Genomic DNA, 17,672 nt, shown 5'->3' with positions numbered 1-17,672 from the left:
AAAGTATTTTAGAAGTATATGTTTCCAAATACATACATTTACTTAAATTTACTTGAGTAGGTAGGGTTAGGGGTTGCCACCTCAGCATGCAGTCAAGTTCTATACTCTTGCTAATGACCTACTAATTGTATTCAGGTGTGTTGCACCAGGGACACATGGAAAAGTTGCATGCATCCCTTGAGGACTGGAGTTTGAGACCCCTGTCATACGGAATATGACAGGTGTGGTTGAACTGCATGAAGACTCTGAAGTTTCTCTTCTCTTCTGGCAGGACAGGAATGTGGCCTTGTCCTGTGAGCCACCGTAAGGATGTACTTAGACTGGACTGTCACCGGCCTCAGGCTCTTCACCTTTTCAAAGACAAAGCAGTCATTTAGATAAAATATTAGATATTGTTTACCTGTAAATGCACAAAGAGAATTTAGAAATGTAATTATTGTCAAGAGTGAACAAGCACTGATAGTGTAATCTACAGCTGTGGCCAAACGTTTAGATAATGAGAAGTGTTGTTTGTTTATTTACAAAGTTTGCTGTTTCAGTGATAGTTGTATATCATATTATATCACTTCAAACAGAGGTGATCCAGTAATGCTGCACTAATGAATTAGACTAACTATTCACTTTAGCTAAAGTTATTAAGTTAGCTAAAGAGTTGGGATGCTGTGTAAGACATAAATAAAGCTCAAATACAAAGGTTTGGACGCTGTTTTGCATGTTTCCCTACTGTAGGGGTCTCTGCAAGCATACAGGGCTCTGACAGGGTACAAGATGACAACTTTGGATTTCTACTAGAAACAGTCGATCATATTTGTTTGTCAAAGCTGAATCCAGGGCAAACTAGGCTAAATTAGCGTTTCTAGCTAACAGCTACAATAAGCATAAAAGTTACCTTACGGCTATCACTTGTTAACATGAGCTTGTTCTTATACATGTAATACATTTATTACCAACCTGAGAGTTTATCCGCTGGTCATTCAACATGACTTCTGAAGTCTGAATTCAGCTCAAGATGCTGTAGAGTCCCGTCAGTAACACTTTCGGTCCGCTGCCCTTCTCTAACCTTTCAAGTAATTAGATTTGGCCTACAAACAGAAAATAAAAAAATAGAATTTGGGATTAACAACTTATTTATAGTTGCAAAATTTTTCATTCATAAATGTCGCTTCTTGAAAATTACTCCGATTTTTGCTGGCTTTAAAAATGAAGTCCTTCTGTTGAAGGCTTCATTAGACAAATGTAACTTAAATAAAGATCACACCTTACTTGAATTTTTGATGCTGCTTTTCAACTGATGTAGCTAGACTGTGTGTGCGTACTTTTGTTTTTCTTTTGTTTTCTTTGTTTTTGTGTTTTAACTTTTTTTTATTTTTATATGGAAGGTCACTTAATGTACTTGTATGCTGCTTTATGGCATTTCTGACCCATACTGTTCTTTTGTTCTTTGTTCGATGGCTGCTTTGTTCTTAACCACCTATACTTGTACATATCCTTTTGACTTGTAAGATATGCGCTGTAATTGTTAGTTTGTACAATTAAAAGAAAGAAAGAAAAAAAACAACAACTTTCGGTCAGCTAATAAAACATAATTCTATTAATCTGCGCTCGATTACTCTTGAACCGGAACCGGATGTAAGTCCCAAAAAACTGAATTGTAGAACTGAAACTGAATGGTGAGAAGTGAATCTGAAATTATTCGAGAGCTAAAGTTTTAAAGGATAAAATACAGTTTCAAAGCAAATGAATTCAATTTCAGAATATAAAATTCAATTTCAATTTAGTGATGATCATTTTCAAACCAATAAATTGAATTTCAAATTAGGCTAATTCAAATTCAGTTTTTAAAAGCATTTATTCAAGTTACAATTCAGATTCAATCCGAGCAATTCAAATTCAAATTTAACTTATTCAAATTCAGTTTCTGATGGCACAGATTTCTGCCCATACAAATTAGGCTGTCTTTAAAAAAATGAAATATAGCCTGATAGTTTTCACGTTTTCAGTTCTTTATAAATAAATCAATAAGGTCCAGTTTCATTTCAGTTTTTGGATCAGTTGTCTATGCATACCCTCATATTTCCAGCATTGCAATAAAACATGTTTTATGGTTCTCCACTGCAGACACATTTTCCTGTGTGGTATTTTTCTGTTTAAACCAGTGTGTCCAAGTCTAAATCCAGATATGACTGTCGCCTCTGCTGTTCTTTCTTGTGCTTCTCGTTTCTCTGTTTTCCTTTGAATTTTGTAAAAGCACTGTCCCTTCATATCTTCCTTTCAGTGCTTTCGCCACCTTTCCTATATTCCTTGTCTTGTTATGCCCTTCATCCTTGTCCTAACGAGAGTCTGTTTGGCGAGATCAGCTGAAAGACTCTTTGTGGCTTCCTTTGCTGTCCTATCAGCCATTTCAAGTCTTTTAACTTCACAATGTGCAGAATGTCCTGTTGCTGTCCAAATGTGTGTGTGTGTGTGTGTGTGTGTGTGTGTGTGTGTGTGTGTGTGTGTGTGTGTGTGTGTGTGTGTGTGTGTGTGTGTTGTATTCTCTGTTCAGTGATTGCTCCATTCCTAAGGTTCTCTCTTAGGAGCATTACATTAAAACCATCTCCGAATTAAAAAATAAGAAAGCTATCAAGACTTTTTACATGTTTCTATATTTACTAAGTTTCTACAAGTTTTTGTACAGCTAATTGTTCTTGCTAATAATAAGAAGGAAACAGTTAAAATGCTATAAGCATGAGAACAAAAGGATTATTTATTTTCTAAAATGTATTTATTTATTTTACAACAAAGTCAGATCACAGAGCCTTGCAATAGAAATTGGCAGCACACACTAGCAGCCACAGCAGCACAGAAGTTTCAGAATTTTCTAAAGAAAGATTAAACAAGACATTTATGGGTGTTATCAGCAAACATAAATGAAATTAATTTGTTCCTGAAAACATGCAAGTGCATCTATCACCAAAGACTTAGCAGATTTGGGGCTTATTATCATTAGGCTAGGATAATGTTGATAACAAACAACAACAGGCAAACAACGTGGTTTGTAAGCATGTCTAACAACATCAGGGCATGGTCCTATTGAGACAACCAATGGAGTCCTGGAGTCTCCTCCCACATATGGACCAGGAAATCACTGAGCTCCAAAACAGTCTAAGGTGTAACCTGGTGGTGTTGGATGGACCAAAAATAAAGTCCCAGAGGTTTTCTATTAGATGGTATCAATTCCATCATCCTCCAGGAACTACCTTCCTGCTCTCACCACATAAGGAATATATAAATATATTGTGTTGACTGTCAAGTCTGTTTTATGTACAGAGCACATTTAAAGAGGAGAAACTGCCCCCAAGTATTTTGAGGACAGACACATTCAAATTCCAGGTTAATAGTTTTTAAAAAAGTTTGAAAATACACTAAAGGTTATAAGGTGTGTTTATTGTGTTAATTAATTATTGTGGAAAGTGGAAATAACAGTGACTTAGTAGTCATTATAATGTGTTTGCAAATTTGCAAATGTATGATGATCATAAATCATGGCTGCTCACTCCGAAATAAGCTGCCTTTATAAGTTACAGTATCAGTATTGATATGCAGGCCCTGTGTTTACTTGGTATCGGATCGATACCAAAATTTGCAATATCATCGCATAGCACGAGTGGGAGGGAGACCTCATGATAAAACGATGGAGATGAGATGTGAATGGGCAATAAAATAAAATAAAATAAAATAAAAATCTTTACTACAGTGACCTTTTTGTTGCCGTCATTTTTTATTGTTAACGGTCCCGTTACCCAGCGGGTCAGAGGAAGTGCTGCCTGACAAGCAGATCTCAGGGAGAAATCTCACTACAGCGGCTGTTTCATGGGCATGCGCAGTAGAGTGGCTACAGTGCTAGCAGCTGAGTTGTGTGTGCAGTTATTTGATGACATTTAAAATGGCTAGTTGCTCTTGGGCAGAAAACATACTCCAGCTCCTCCGTAAAATGAATAACTTTTATTTACCAGGTATGCGGGTGACAGTAAGAGCAAGGATGAAACGGATGAAGGCAGTTTGATAAGTAACCACCTCTAACTTTGTCTCCACAGGTTCGTGTCGTTCAAGCTGCTTTCGTTTTGAGATTGAAGGAGCCCAGGTCGGCTGGATACCTCCTCACGTAGCTTCGCTTTTAGCACGCTATCCAGACGTGTTCAGTCCGCCACACCAGGGTGCAGTGACCCTCTGCCACGGCCTGGACTCGTACGAAAAGAGATCCGAGGCTGTGAGTCATGTACTGCAAGCTCTCAGACAGGAGCCCTCTTTAACCTGCCTTAAAGGATGGAGAGATGAGGTGAGGCACGCAAGTCAAACGTCAACGTTTACAGTTGTGTCTTTGTGTGGTTTTTCACTGGAAGCATAACATACTCTTTACCCGTGGCCAACTGTATCACGAATTGTAAAACCAAGCCTGACCCCCAAAGTCAGAATTTACTAAAACGTTTCAGCTTTGCAAGTGTGTCCTCACTGCAACATCTGAGACTCAAGTACGCGCAAAAGCTCAGGTAAATGTAGAGGAAGTAGTGTTTCCACAAAGAATGCAAAGAAAACAGTTCATTTAAAGAACTGAAGGGTTCCTACAAACCTTTGGCGTTGTGGGTGGATTACACTGTCCTCTGTTTTGTGATACAATTTGTCCTGTTTTCTAAATCCAACATGAAAGTGAATTTTTTTAAAAAGTATTTTCTTCATTTTGTTACTAAGAATTTCTTGTGTTTTACATGCTTTATTTTGCACTATAGTGAAATATTTCAGAAATTGTCACTAGTTGCCTTTTGCAATATAAAGTTTTTTATTTGTGCGTGCTCAAATATGGGGCCGGGTCTTGTATTGGATCGCACTATCTGGACACGGCAACTTGGCTTTGCAAAACGTTTCACATTAAATGAGCTACTACATGTATTTTAATTATTCTTAATTGTTTTGTTATCTCTATAGCAAAACAATTAAGAATAATTAAAATTTTACATCACTACGTGTTGCATCCATCTCTTCATTGTAGAATTCAGACATTTTCACTCCCAAAGCCACAGATGTATAAATCAAGCACGTAGCCAAACATTTGTGTCAGTTTTGCAACAGTCTCACTTGTGAAGTTTCTTCCCTTCAAGATATTCCACAATCTACTACACGTAATATTAATAGAAAAAGTAACTTTGTGGCAACTCAGATGACGCCAAGTTCCAAATCTCCTGAAAATTAACACTGGCCCAAAAACTGTGCACCAGAAGCTTCATGGCATTGTTTCCATGGCTGAACAGCTTTGATACGTGTAATGTGTTGGTAGCACAGTACTTTGTTCATATAGTGTGGCATGATCCAAACCAGACGGGTCCATTATAATGCTTTGTTTTTTACCTTTTAACTTAATCATTTTTATCTCTTAGCAAATCATGTGACTCCAATTCCAGCTATAAAGTGTGTTTTGATTTCTAGGCCTATGCTCTACAATAAACACTGCTTTGAAAACGTTTTTGCCACCTTTCTTATCATTAGTTTTTATGTGCCTAGCCCTAAGTGAAAGTGGGGGGAAAAAAGCCATGTTTCTGTTCCACTAGTACCTACTTGGCTCCACCTGGCTCGACTCGGTTTTTTGGGTTTTCCATTAGGTAGTAGTTCCTGATTCCAGGTACTTTTTTTACTATCTGCTGGGATTCCAAGTGAGCAGAGTCGATCCAAAAATGTGACATCGGTAGACTGCATTCCACCAATTGCCAGTCAGTGACATCACTCAGTGCTGTGGTTCCCAAGGTGGGGGGGGGGGCTCCCACACAAATGCAAAGCAGAAGATGAAGCATCGCCAAACCAACTTCCTTCCAAGCCAAAGACAAGAAAATATGATGAACAGCCCCTGCTGACTTAAGCACATCCAAGGAGGAACAGTTCATTGATCTAACCTCTGATTCAACAAAGAGGCTGCAGTTTAAGAGGCTGTGCGAAGATTTTCTTAATAATAATAATAATAATAATAATAATAATAATAATAATAATAATAATAATAATAATAAATTTTATTTATGAGCGCCTTTCAAGTCACCCAAGGACACTTTACAATAGGATAAAACACATAGTAAAACAATGGCAAAATAAGAACAATAAAACAAAAGCACAAGATAAAATTAACAAACGGTGGATTCACAGTGAATATGCAGATTTGAACAGATGAGTTTTGAGTTGGGATTTAAACTGGGGGAGAGAGCAAATGTTTCTTATTTCTGGGGGTAGACAGTTCCACAGCCTGGGAGCAGAGCAGCTGAAAGCTCTGCTTCCCATGGAGGTGGGCGGAAGGAAGGTACAGCAAGCTGGATAGAAGAAGAAGATCAAAGTGAACGGGCAGAACAGGTAGTGGTTAACAGGTCAGAAAGGTAAGGAGGAGCGAGGTTATGAATGGCCTTGAAGGTGAGCAGAAGAAGTTTGAATATTATCCGGAATTTCACAGGGAGCCAGTGAAGTTCCTGAAGAACAGGGCTGATGTGCTGGAGGAGGGGTTCTGGTGATAATGCGAGCAGCAGAGTTCTGAACCAGTTGAAGCTTATGGAGGGATTTTTGGGGGAGACCATGCAGAAGAGAATTGCAGTAGTCAATACGGGAGGTAACAAGACTGTGGACAAGAATGGACGTAGACTGGGTGGAAAGAGAAGGAAGTAATCTGTTAATGTTACGTAGATGGAAGTAGGCAGAACGGGTGTGATTATTGATGTGAGATTTATAGGAAAGTGAACTGTCTAGATGACACCAAGGCTCCTAACCTGAGGAGAAGGGAAAACTGTGGAGTTATCGATGGTGAGTGAGAAATGGTTCGCCTTCAAAAGGTTGGATTTGGTGCCAATAAGGAGGATCTCAGTTTTATCCTCATTGAGCTTTAGAAAATTAGAGGTAAACCAGGATTTTAACTTGGATAGACATTCTGAAAGGGAGGAAGGTGGGAGGGAGGAATCAGGTCTGCAAGAGAGATATAACTGGGTGTCATCAGCAAAACAGTGAAACTGAAGATCAAATATGTGGAAAATGGTACCTAGAGGGAGGATGTATATTATGAAGAGAAGAGGGCCTAAAACTGAGCCTTGGGGTACACCAGAGGTGACGGGGAATAGACGAGAGCGGAATGATCTTAGTTGAATAAACTGGGAACGGTCGAGGAGATATGATTGAAACCAGGCGAGGGGTGTGTCAGAGATAGCGAGAGAGGAAAGTCTGCTTAGAAGTACAGAGTGAGAAATGGTGTCGAAGGCTGAGCTCAGAACAAAGGAGCCTAGTAAAAAAAAAAAAGTTTGGGAACCACTGACTCCGTGTCGCATAAAAGCAAGTCCTTCACAAAACTCAAACCTGCCATTTTTGTAATTGGGGAAGTGTCTACGCAAATACCAACACGTTAGACCAATCATGATATGCATATTTATTTGGTCTTGGTGACTGATGATAGCAGGAACCAGGCAGAACAACCTGAAATGAGAATGTGTACCAGGAGATCTGTGAGCTGATGGCTGCTCAGGGATACCAGAGGACGTGCCAGAGCAATCTCAACAAAAACCTATTGAATATAAAAGCAATTGCAGGACCATCAAGGACCACCACAGTCAGAGTGGTTCGACTGGAAATGGTTCAATCAAATGGACTGGATCTACAGGCACTGACCGGCGAGCAACAGGAGGAAGATTGGGCTTGACTCGGCTACAGCATTGTTGGAAACCATAATGAGGATGGTGAGTTCTTTATGGGTTTATGCATCTTTTATGCTAATTATCCCATTGGTGGTAAGCTCACTTTGAACTAACAAGGATATTTTAAAGGTAATACCATTGTCTCCTATATGCAGACAATAACCTAGATGGTTAACTATCAACTCTAACTCCAAGTAGTCACTTCCAAGAACAAAATATTTTTAGCTCCAAGTGCATTTCCCCAATATTGTTTTTAAACTGGCTTTCATTAACCATCTGCCATTTCTGCCTTTCTCAAGAGGAAGAGGACCCACACCAAACCGGACCTGACAAGTGTACTTGAAGAGATGCAGGCTCAGTGTCCTAAATCTGGCCCACCATGAACAGCACAATCGATTTGCTTCTCAGTGAGTGATGTAAGGCAATGGAGCAAGAAGCCATCTTCCAGAGGAAGGAGATTACAGAGTGCTACCTTCATCCAGGCATTCCTCTTTGTGCTAGGTGAGCTTGTACAGGCAACGAGTTGCCAGCGTGAGTGACATTTTTACCCGTCAGCTGTGAAAGGCTGATGCGGTATCGTCATCACCCTGTTGGCGAGTGGGCAGCATGGACTCCTAATTTTGTAAATGTGATAACTCAAGAAGGAAGTCACGTAGGACGTTTAAATTGAAACCATAGGTGCAACTACTAAAAATCGGGGACAGGTTTAAATCTCAGTGACCTTGACTTGAAAGGTCAGAGGTCAAGTTTTCTGAAAATCTTGTGAAAGCAATAACTCAAAAATGTAGGATTTTGAAATTGATACCATAGGTGTGGCTAGTAGGAGGCTGAGGGGTAGCACTGGCAGTCACCAGTATTTTTACATCATGAATGCAATAAATGTATATAGTTTAACTTTTCAGCCTTCATTTTGCACATTGTAAATCGTTTGGATTTTGCTGCTGACTATAATAAAGAATTCAGTGACCATTGTGTATGTGATTTTTTTTTTTTTTTTTGTCTGTTACAACACCAGTAGGAAAAAAGTACGAAACAAACAATTATCAGTGAAGGTTTGGTGCAATGACAGCTCATTTGTAATAAAAAGTAACCAAAAGAAATAATCTTCTTCACCAGGTAAAGTCATCACAAAAAACACTATATTATTGGATGCGCCAATGCAGAAGATATTGCACACTTTAGTTATTGCAACAGTATATCAACAAACTCTGTGTCATGCTGGTGTCGGTATTTCCTATAACTCTGTTAGTGTTTAATAGGATTTAACATAACACAAACAAGTTAAATTTATCTTTTAACATTTAATTTGTATCACTGAATCTTGGTCACCAGGAAAAAAAAAACTTAGAAACAAAGATGGAGACAGAACACAGCTTTATTGTCAAAATTCATAGTGACATTAAACAGGAGTACGTTTGTGGGGACATGACTGGGAAGGCAACGGCACCTTCCCTTCAGTCTGCTGAAAGCATTTTCAATAACCAGCCATGCTCAAATGATTTTTTTTAAAATGTCCAGTGTCATGAAATGGTTTCAAGAACCAGCCTTGCAAGGGACAAGCTGTGTCTCCAAGGATGTAATAGCTACCACACCAATGTTCTTGATGTGAGCTGGTAAGAGGTTTTCCCAGCTAGCTAACTCCCACAGTGTGGACATATTGATATGGTATTCAGTTATATTGGAAAACAACCTAAACCAAGTTGAGTCTAATTAAGTTGACTCAAGATGAGTAGGTACTAGTGGAAAAGAGGTTCATTTGTCCTCTAAACCTAAGAACTGGTTGTGCTACCCTTGGCAATGAGAACTGCAGTGCAAACCATTTGTCATGACTTGCAAGTGTATTAGAACATTATCATGCTGTATGGGTTATACAGCAGGATCATGCACTTCAGTTTCAGAGTACTATATGATATAGCAAAATAGTATTTTTTTTTAATTTTTTTTTTATATACACACACACACATGCAACGGCAAGGGGGGAACAGCCCACCCGAGATTGGGAACTGACCTGAAAGACAGGATCATTGCGGAGCTTAAAACCTGGACTCTCCGTAGCCGATTACCAAGACTACGTAAAGTACCCTTTGAGAATCTACTAGGTGATGTGAATGCAGCACTATGGACCATACCTACTGCAACCATCACCAAAACTAACCAGCTGATCTACATCATGGCAGCAGTGATCAATGAGGTGCTTGGCTACAAGTAGAACAGCCACAAGGAGCAGTACAGTCCATGGTAAAGGAGGATAGAGGCCAAGATCAAGGAAGCACAGAGGAAAGTTAGCCAACTATAGGAGCTGCAAAATGGTGCGATGAAAAAGGTGCCTAAGAAGTACAGCAAGCTGTCTCTACCTGAGACCTTGGAAACTACCAAGGAAAGACTGACAGCCTTGGCCAGCCGCTTTAAGAGGTACACCAGAGAGATAGAAGGCACGTGAACAAACCACTTGTTCTCCACAGAACCATCCAAGGTGTACAGAGACTGAGCAATACTGGAAGAGCATATGGGAGAAGGACACAACACATGATGGCAATGCTCAGTGGCTAGTGGATCTACGAGCAAACCACAGCAATCTCCCTGAACAGGGACCAGTAACCATTACAGTGGCAGACATCCAAGAAAAGGTCTCCAGTATGAAGAGTTGGACAGCAACAGGCCCCGACATGATTCATGTCTACTGGCTGAAGAAGCTGACTGCACTCCATGAGCGTCTGGCAGCACAAATGAACCAGCTGCTAGTGGATGAGAGACACCCAGAATGGCTAACTGAAGGCCGGACAGTCCTGATCCTCAAGGACCCCCAGAAGAAACCGGTTCCATCCAACTACTGGCCAATAACCTGCCTCAGTACCACGTGGAAGCTCCTGTCAAGCATCATAGCAGCTAAGATGAACAGACACATAGCTCGATAGCGGGGCACAGAAAGGAATTGGCAAGAGGAGGAGCCAAACGCGAGCTATTGGTAGACAGAGCAGTTGCCTGAGACTGCAAGACCAGGCTGACCAACTTATGGACTGTTTGGATTGATTACAAGAAGGCCTGTGGCTCAATGTCACACACCTGGATCTGGGAATGCCTCGAACTATACAAGATTAACAGGATCCTAAGAGCCTTCATTCACTTGCTCAATGAATACCTCAGGCAGCAGAAACCCAAGAATGCAGAGAAAGAGGAGGCACCATCATGGAAGGACAGGCCTCTGCACAGTATGTACCATAGGCAGATAGCGGAGGTGGCTGACATCCAGAAATCCTACCAGTGGCTGGACAAAGCCGGACTGAAAGACAGCACAGAGGCACTAATCATGGCAGCACAGGAACAAGCTCTGAGCACATAGAGGCTGGGGTCTATCACACCAGGCAAGACTCCAGGTGCAGGCTGTGTAAAGATGCCCCTGAGACAATCCAGCACATAACAGCAGGGTGCAAGATGCTAGCAGGCATGGAGCACCATAACCAAGTGGTTGGCATACAGGAACATCTGTGCTGGAAGTCCTGATTAGTGCCTCTGTTCTGTCTTTTAGTCCAGCTTTTTCCAGCCACTGGTAGGATTTCTGGATATCAGCCACCTCCGCTATCTGCCAGTGGTACATACCGTGCTGGGGCCTGTCCTTCCATGATGGTTCCTCCTCTTCCTTTACTTTCTTGGGTTTCTGCTGCCTGAGGTATTCACTGAGCACGCAGTCAGGAAGATGGCCCGCGTCTTCCTGATGTATTCATGGATGCCTCATCCTGGACTGTGGTGCTGACACTCACCAGTCCCCGGCCTCCTTCCCTACGCTTAACATACAGCCTCAGGGTGCTGGACATGGGGTGAAACCCTCCATGCATGGTCAGAAGTTTCCTGGTCTTGATGTCAGTGGCTCCTTTGGCCAGCTTATTAACCGAGCAGGGTACCTGATCACGGGCAGGGCGTAGGTGTTGATAGCCTGGATCTTTTTCTTACCATTCAGCTGACTCCTCAGGACTTGCCTGACCCTCTGCAGGTACTCAGTGGTTGCAGCTTTCCTAGCGGCCTCTTCATGGTTCCCATTTACCTGTGGGATCCCCAGGTACCTGTAGCTGTCCTCTATGTCTGCAATGTTGCCTTCTGGTAGTTCAGTCCTGTCAGTTCTGGCTACCTTCCGTTGTTATCATCAGACTACGTTTCTCCAGTCTTAACAACATTCCGATGTCGTTCCTGTAGATAAATCCTGGTGGTGTGGATCAATGAATCAATGTCACGTTCACTCTTGGCATACAGCTTAATGTCATCCATGTAGAGGAGGTGGCAACGGCTCCATTCTGTAGCCAGTATCTGTAGCCAGTTTTGTTAACGGTCTCACTGAGGGGGTTCAGGGGTGCAGAACAGCAGCAGATCCCACACTTGATGGTGACTTGTGATATTGGCTTGAAGTTGGGCTCTAGTGTGTACGCCACATCCCCACTGAGTCCTTGATGGTCCTGATGAGAATATATATATATATATATATATATATATATATATATATATTAGGGGTGCAACAATACTCGTATCGATATTGAACCGTTAGATACAGTGCTTTTTCTTTATTTTATCAACTTTTCTTCTGACGATGCTGTCTGTGTTGAGCGCTCAGTGGATCTGCGTTCGACTACTCGGCCTAGGCTGCACTGTCGAGTGCAGATCCACTGAGCGCAGCGTAAGCTAGCAAGACAGAAGCTAAGCTCGTTACAACATGGCAACTGCCTCAACGCTACCCGAAATTGAACCTCCCCCACCCTCATTCAGATCTGGCGTTTGGAACTATCTTGGTTTTCATGTGAAGTATGAACCTGATGGTAAGCGCGTCATGGACAAAAGTAAAACAGTATGTCGGATGTGCCACGCAATGCTCAATTGGTGGGAACTAGTGCGTTAGCGCAGTTAGCTTGTTAACGTGTTGACGCCGTCCAGCCCCACGCACGGGGCAATCCGCGGTAACTCGTTAACGGAGATTAGCTCGTGGGAACACAATGAATATGACTGCACATTTACTCCGACATCATCCTAGTGCAAAGACAAGTGGAAGCAGACAAAAACAACAAGCACGCATGCTACAGACTTTACCCGAGTCATTTAGACAGCCGTTAGCACATGATTCTCCTTATGGGGACCTGATATGTTTAATATGCTGCTGAGAGTATACCCCAGAAGAAGCGTATAGTATAGCTTTTATTTTGGAAAGAGCCATTTCTCTGTAATAAACTCTCTTTTCCAAAGATGAGTGATTTCTCGATCAGACAGATTTATTTATTTATTTATTATTTTGTTGTTTCAGCAACATTAAATTTAAAAACTGTACTTTTGAGTTAAAATATATATTTATAATTTTAATAAATGACAAATTAAAAAGGCATGAACATTTTTTTGTATCGAAAAAATATCGAACCGTGACACCAAAGTATCGAACCGAACCGAACCGTGAATTTTGTGTATCGTTGCACCCCTAAAATATATATATATATATATATACATACATACATATAGTGTGCTCAGATTATAATAAAGTATAATAGTCCAACCTAGAATTAATAAACATGAACACGCTTTTCAACATCACTCTGAGAAATGATGTTTCTAATTTTTTGCAATATTTTGCAAATGAAAGAAAGCAGTCCCACATATTTTATTAAAGTGCATGTTAAAGGACATGTGCTGGTCAAAGTAGCTCCAAGATTTGTCAGTGTTAATGAAGGCAAAGGTAATGCCTTAGTAGTATTTGATTAAAAAGCCTGCTTCTGAGGATTTAAGGCCAAGTAGAAAAGCATCAGTTTGATCTGACTGTAGGAGAAGAAAATTACACAACATCCAGCCCTTTATGGCTTTGAGACATGCCATAACTTGTTGATGTATAGATTAATATACCTAGGCTTTATAGCAATGAAAATGTAAGCATCCATCCATTTACATAATCCCACTAACTGCATGCCTTTGACTGGTGGAAGAAGCCGGAGAACCTGGAGAGAACCCATGCAGACACAAGGAGAACATGCAAACTTCATAAAGAAAAGCCCCGGCCAGATGGTGGACTCAAACCCAGCAGCTTCTTGCTGTGTGGCAAGAGTCCTAACCACCATGCTAACCAAATTGCATTGCATTACATTTTGGCTTTGGGTTCAGTTGTTTACTTCTCTGAATGGTTATAAGCAGGTGGAATGAAAAGGGCAAAGCAAGATAGTTTCACTGTCTTAAATATAGGTGGAAGGTGTGAAAAAATGTTCAAGGTTAAATCAACTTACATGTTCTCACTTACAACACTAAAACATCTGTTCTTTCAGAAATACAGTGTAATGCCCAGATTTTCAGACTGCCCTTTGATGTGGATGGAAAGAGCAGCTACAAGTAGGTTTTGGAGCACCGTCTCAGGCTTTGATATTATACCTGTGTTTGAGCTGTATGAGCAGACCATGCTGCTACACTGCAGGTCTCTTTGGGGTGAAGCGGTATGGAGTTCATATCAATGGCTACACTGTCAGTGACAGTCAGGAGGTTTGCATGTGGTTGGCACGGCGCTCCCACACCAAGCAGACGTACCCTGGGCTCCTGGATAACATGGTAAGAATAGACTGAAACACTGATATACTGCCATAGTGTGATGAAAGCATTGGTGCAGCATCTCATGTCAAGCTATTCCACTTCAGTTTCTTCAGTGTATTGCTTGTATCCTCAAAGGCAGCAGGTGGGCTGGCTGCTGGTGTTGGCATCAAACACACTCTGGTCAAAGAGTGTCAGGAGGAAGCCTGTGTTCCAGCAGCCATAGCTAAGAAGGCTCATCCAGTTGCAACAGTAAGGTGAGCTTGATACACTGCTAAGAAGAAGGGGGTTAAAGAACAACGCTAAGGGTAGTCTACACTTTGTTTTCTTACTGACATGTCTCCCGAAAAGACTCCAACTAACAGTGATTACACAGTAACAGATCAAAAGGCAAAAACAGAGCCACCAGATCCAGATCCCCACATAATAAGGGGGATGTGGATATATATATATATATATATATATATATATAGATGTAGATATACCAAGGGCTGAGGGAGGAACTAGAAAAAAATGTGGAAGTTGAATTTTTTATTTTTATCAGTATATTTGTTGCTGGACAGTAACAGGAGGCACTGTGGAAAAGGTTCATTCCACTGTGATGTACCACAGAAAGCCATCAGACAGCTTCTGTCTATAAAACCAGAACTATTTTTATTTGCAATATCTTTTTAAATTCCTACATTATATTTTTGATTGTTGATTGTTTGATTGTGATCTACAGATCTGTCACTTCAAAGCCTGTGCAGCTGCTTAGAACTTCTCAGCAGCTGCAGCTCCATCGTGTTGCTGTAACAGGCAGAACAAACACAATTCTGTTAACACTTTTTGCATTAATTGGAATAGTGTGATAAAAATGAATTAAATACTGGGTATAATAAAACATGTGTTTTAGTAGTCAGAATGGTAGAGGAGCACAGGCACTGGTGTTGATATACTGCAGCTTTGGTGTGGTTGGATCACAGCCTCACAGTGACACCTCTGGAAGAACCTCCTGGTCTGGAGAATCATTGCTTTATGAAACAGTTAGTTACATATTCGGATTTTCAAAGAGACAATTTAGCTGCTTTTGTTTTATTTTATTTTCAAGCTACACATATGAGGATGAAGAGGGTGTGTTTCCAGAAAGCCAGTTTGTCTTTGATTTGGAACTTCCTTTGGAGTTCAAGCCCAGAATAGGGGATGGAGAGGTGCAGGAGTTTTACCTCCTCCCCGTAGATAAGGTTAGTGTTTTTCTCACACTGTAATTTGGGAATTCAGCTTCTAGGAGCCAGTACTGCATGGGTTGAGATATAGATGACACAAAGATATAAAATATAGCATCTTGTTTCAGGTGAAGGAACTGCTGGCCACTGATGACTTCAAACCCAACTCTGCCATGGTAGTCTTGGACTTTCTCATAAGACACTCGTACATTGACCCTGACACAGGTTTGTGGGTGTTTGCAAAATGTCCACAGTCAAAAAACCAGCTCAGTGCCTTAGTTCTCGTTTTATTGTCATTTCAGAGCCGTACTATCAGGACTTTGTGACAGGACTCCACCAGATATTATAGAAAGAAGATCAAGATTAAACTCACTGTGCCTGAGGCACCATATGTCGTGTGGTGCCAACATTGTTGTTCACATTTACAGTTGCAAGAAACATCACAAAAATGTGAACTGATCTTCAGAAACACTAAAGAAAAGTCATACACTTTATTGTACATCATGTTAATATTAAATATAGTGAGTTATTATATTTCACAGGTGTTTTTCATGCAGTTTTGTTCAGTGGGCTCAGCCTGATAACTGCAGGCAAGTGCTTCAGAGGATGGCTGAACCACATGAGTGCTGGATCTGAGAATGACATGTAAGAGTTATCATGCACAACACTTTGCAGGTGTCGTACAGACCTCAGAGTAATTATGCTCCTATAGTATCTATAGTCATAGTAAGACCTTTTAAGTACAAAGTGCAATTTCAGTTTCTGCAATTCCACCCATTAAATGCAGCAATCATACCTGATTCAAATCTGGTCATCTCCTTATATACTGCAATTCTCTGACAGGATTTAATTTTTGGTTAGAAGATCACAACCAGTTGTTTTTATTGTGTTTTTTTTTTAACTTAGATTTGTCTATAGCATAAAAATGTAGAGAAGAAAAATATTTTATGTTATTCTTTTGAGTATGTAGAGCTCAAAGAGAAGATAAGCAACCTCATTAGAGTAAAGCACACATGGATATTTGCTGTGTAGGCGGGTGGTTTGTGGGATCCAGCACTGGTCACATAAACCTGACAGAGCCTGGAGCTGTGTTTGGTACTGCTGAAAAACTGTTTACACAGTGATATATACGACAATATACACATATGACACTCCAAAAGAAGAATGTTTTGAGATTCCTCACAGCAATAAAGTGGAACTTGCGAGTTCATCTTTATTTATTGGTGCTTTCTGTTGTAAAATCTTAACAGTGTTCACTGGACCAGCCTTCATCACAGGTTTCCTACAGTTGCTCGTGACACTTGCACAGTAACGAAGAACAACTTTGGACCAGTCCTTCTGCGAGGTGTTTCAGTTCATCAACAGTTATGAAATATCTTGATCATAAAATATCATCGCATCATGCTACACCACCTCATGTGGGTTAAGCGCAGGACTCCCTGATTTTTCTTTGAACAATTCTGATATTAATTTACATCCATGCTTTGGGTAATTTATCTTATTTCATCAAACTGTCCTAAGATTCAACTCGTGAATCGCTCACTAGATCCAGTGCAAATAATCAGACTCATTGATTCAATTTATTGTTCCTTTAATGACTGTAAAGCCTCAGTACTTCCACTTGCATGCCCACTAGTGTCTGCTCAGGTTCAAGTGATGTGAATTTTGTGATTAGTCAGACTTTACAGTAATAACTCCTCGGGGTCTCCAGTTGTCTGTGCCCACAATGGAGTATATTTGAGGCTGAAGAGATCAGGCGTTGATCCCAAAACATGCTTCATTGTTGGGATGAGGTTTGATGTGCAGTGCATTGTTTTGCAAAAACGGGAACAGTCATTTTATCTGCTGAACTGCTAAACTGTCAGGTTTTTAGAATGGCTTTCATAACCTTCTCCAGCCTCTCTGCATCTAAGGCCCTTAAATGTGGGGCTCACACACACTTACATCATAAGTCTGCCAAGTGTTGGCCAGTAATTACACTTTGGCTTTTATGTTATTTTTCCTTTGTGAGGCAAAAACTAGACTCATTGCTTATCTGGAATACTTGAATATTATAACAGTTGAATGTTTGCAGTATGGAGTTGGGATTAAACTTGGCTGTTGATGAGGTTATAGCATCGATGGGGAATATGTTCCTGTTATACGTTTGCAGACACATGAACATCTACACAGACCATCATGCTCACCATCTTGAGCCAAGACTTGGGCACTCTAAGTGGGTAAGAGGACAAAACACAGGAGAAGT

At 40.7% G+C, this 17,672-nt stretch overlaps 1 protein-coding gene across 1 annotated transcript; it reads left to right on the top strand.

Moving 5' to 3' along the window:
- Positions 1–3,878: 3,878 nt before the first annotated feature.
- tpk2 (thiamin pyrophosphokinase 2) lies at positions 3,879–16,620 on the top strand. Its single transcript, XM_063465193.1, has 8 exons — positions 3,879–3,995; positions 4,077–4,318; positions 13,967–14,030; positions 14,113–14,243; positions 14,361–14,479; positions 15,313–15,445; positions 15,556–15,652; positions 15,730–16,620. Exons 1-8 carry the CDS (start codon positions 3,914–3,916, stop codon positions 15,774–15,776), a joined length of 915 nt encoding a protein of 304 aa, XP_063321263.1. The 5' UTR covers positions 3,879–3,913; the 3' UTR covers positions 15,777–16,620.
- The last annotated feature ends 1,052 nt before the right edge of the window (positions 16,621–17,672 follow it).

Source organism: Pelmatolapia mariae, linkage group LG20 (assembly GCF_036321145.2).
Source record: "Pelmatolapia mariae isolate MD_Pm_ZW linkage group LG20, Pm_UMD_F_2, whole genome shotgun sequence".
Taxonomy (NCBI): Eukaryota; Metazoa; Chordata; class Actinopteri; order Cichliformes; family Cichlidae; genus Pelmatolapia; species Pelmatolapia mariae.
Note: the sequence above shows the minus strand (reverse complement) of the source record. Positions and strands in the feature narration are given on the sequence as shown.

What these genes read in the sequence shown, in the direction of transcription:
- tpk2 (XM_063465193.1), top strand. Translation starts at nt 3,914, where the DNA reads ATGACATTTAAAATGGCTAGTTGCTCTTGGGCAGAAAACATACTCCAG. An exon ending in GAATAACTTTTATTTACCAG is followed by an intron (nt 3,996 to 4,076) that starts GTATGCGGGTGA and finishes TTGTCTCCACAG; the next exon opens with GTTCGTGTCGTTCAAGCTGC. An exon ending in ACCTCCTCCCCGTAGATAAG is followed by an intron (nt 15,446 to 15,555) that starts GTTAGTGTTTTT and finishes ATCTTGTTTCAG; the next exon opens with GTGAAGGAACTGCTGGCCAC.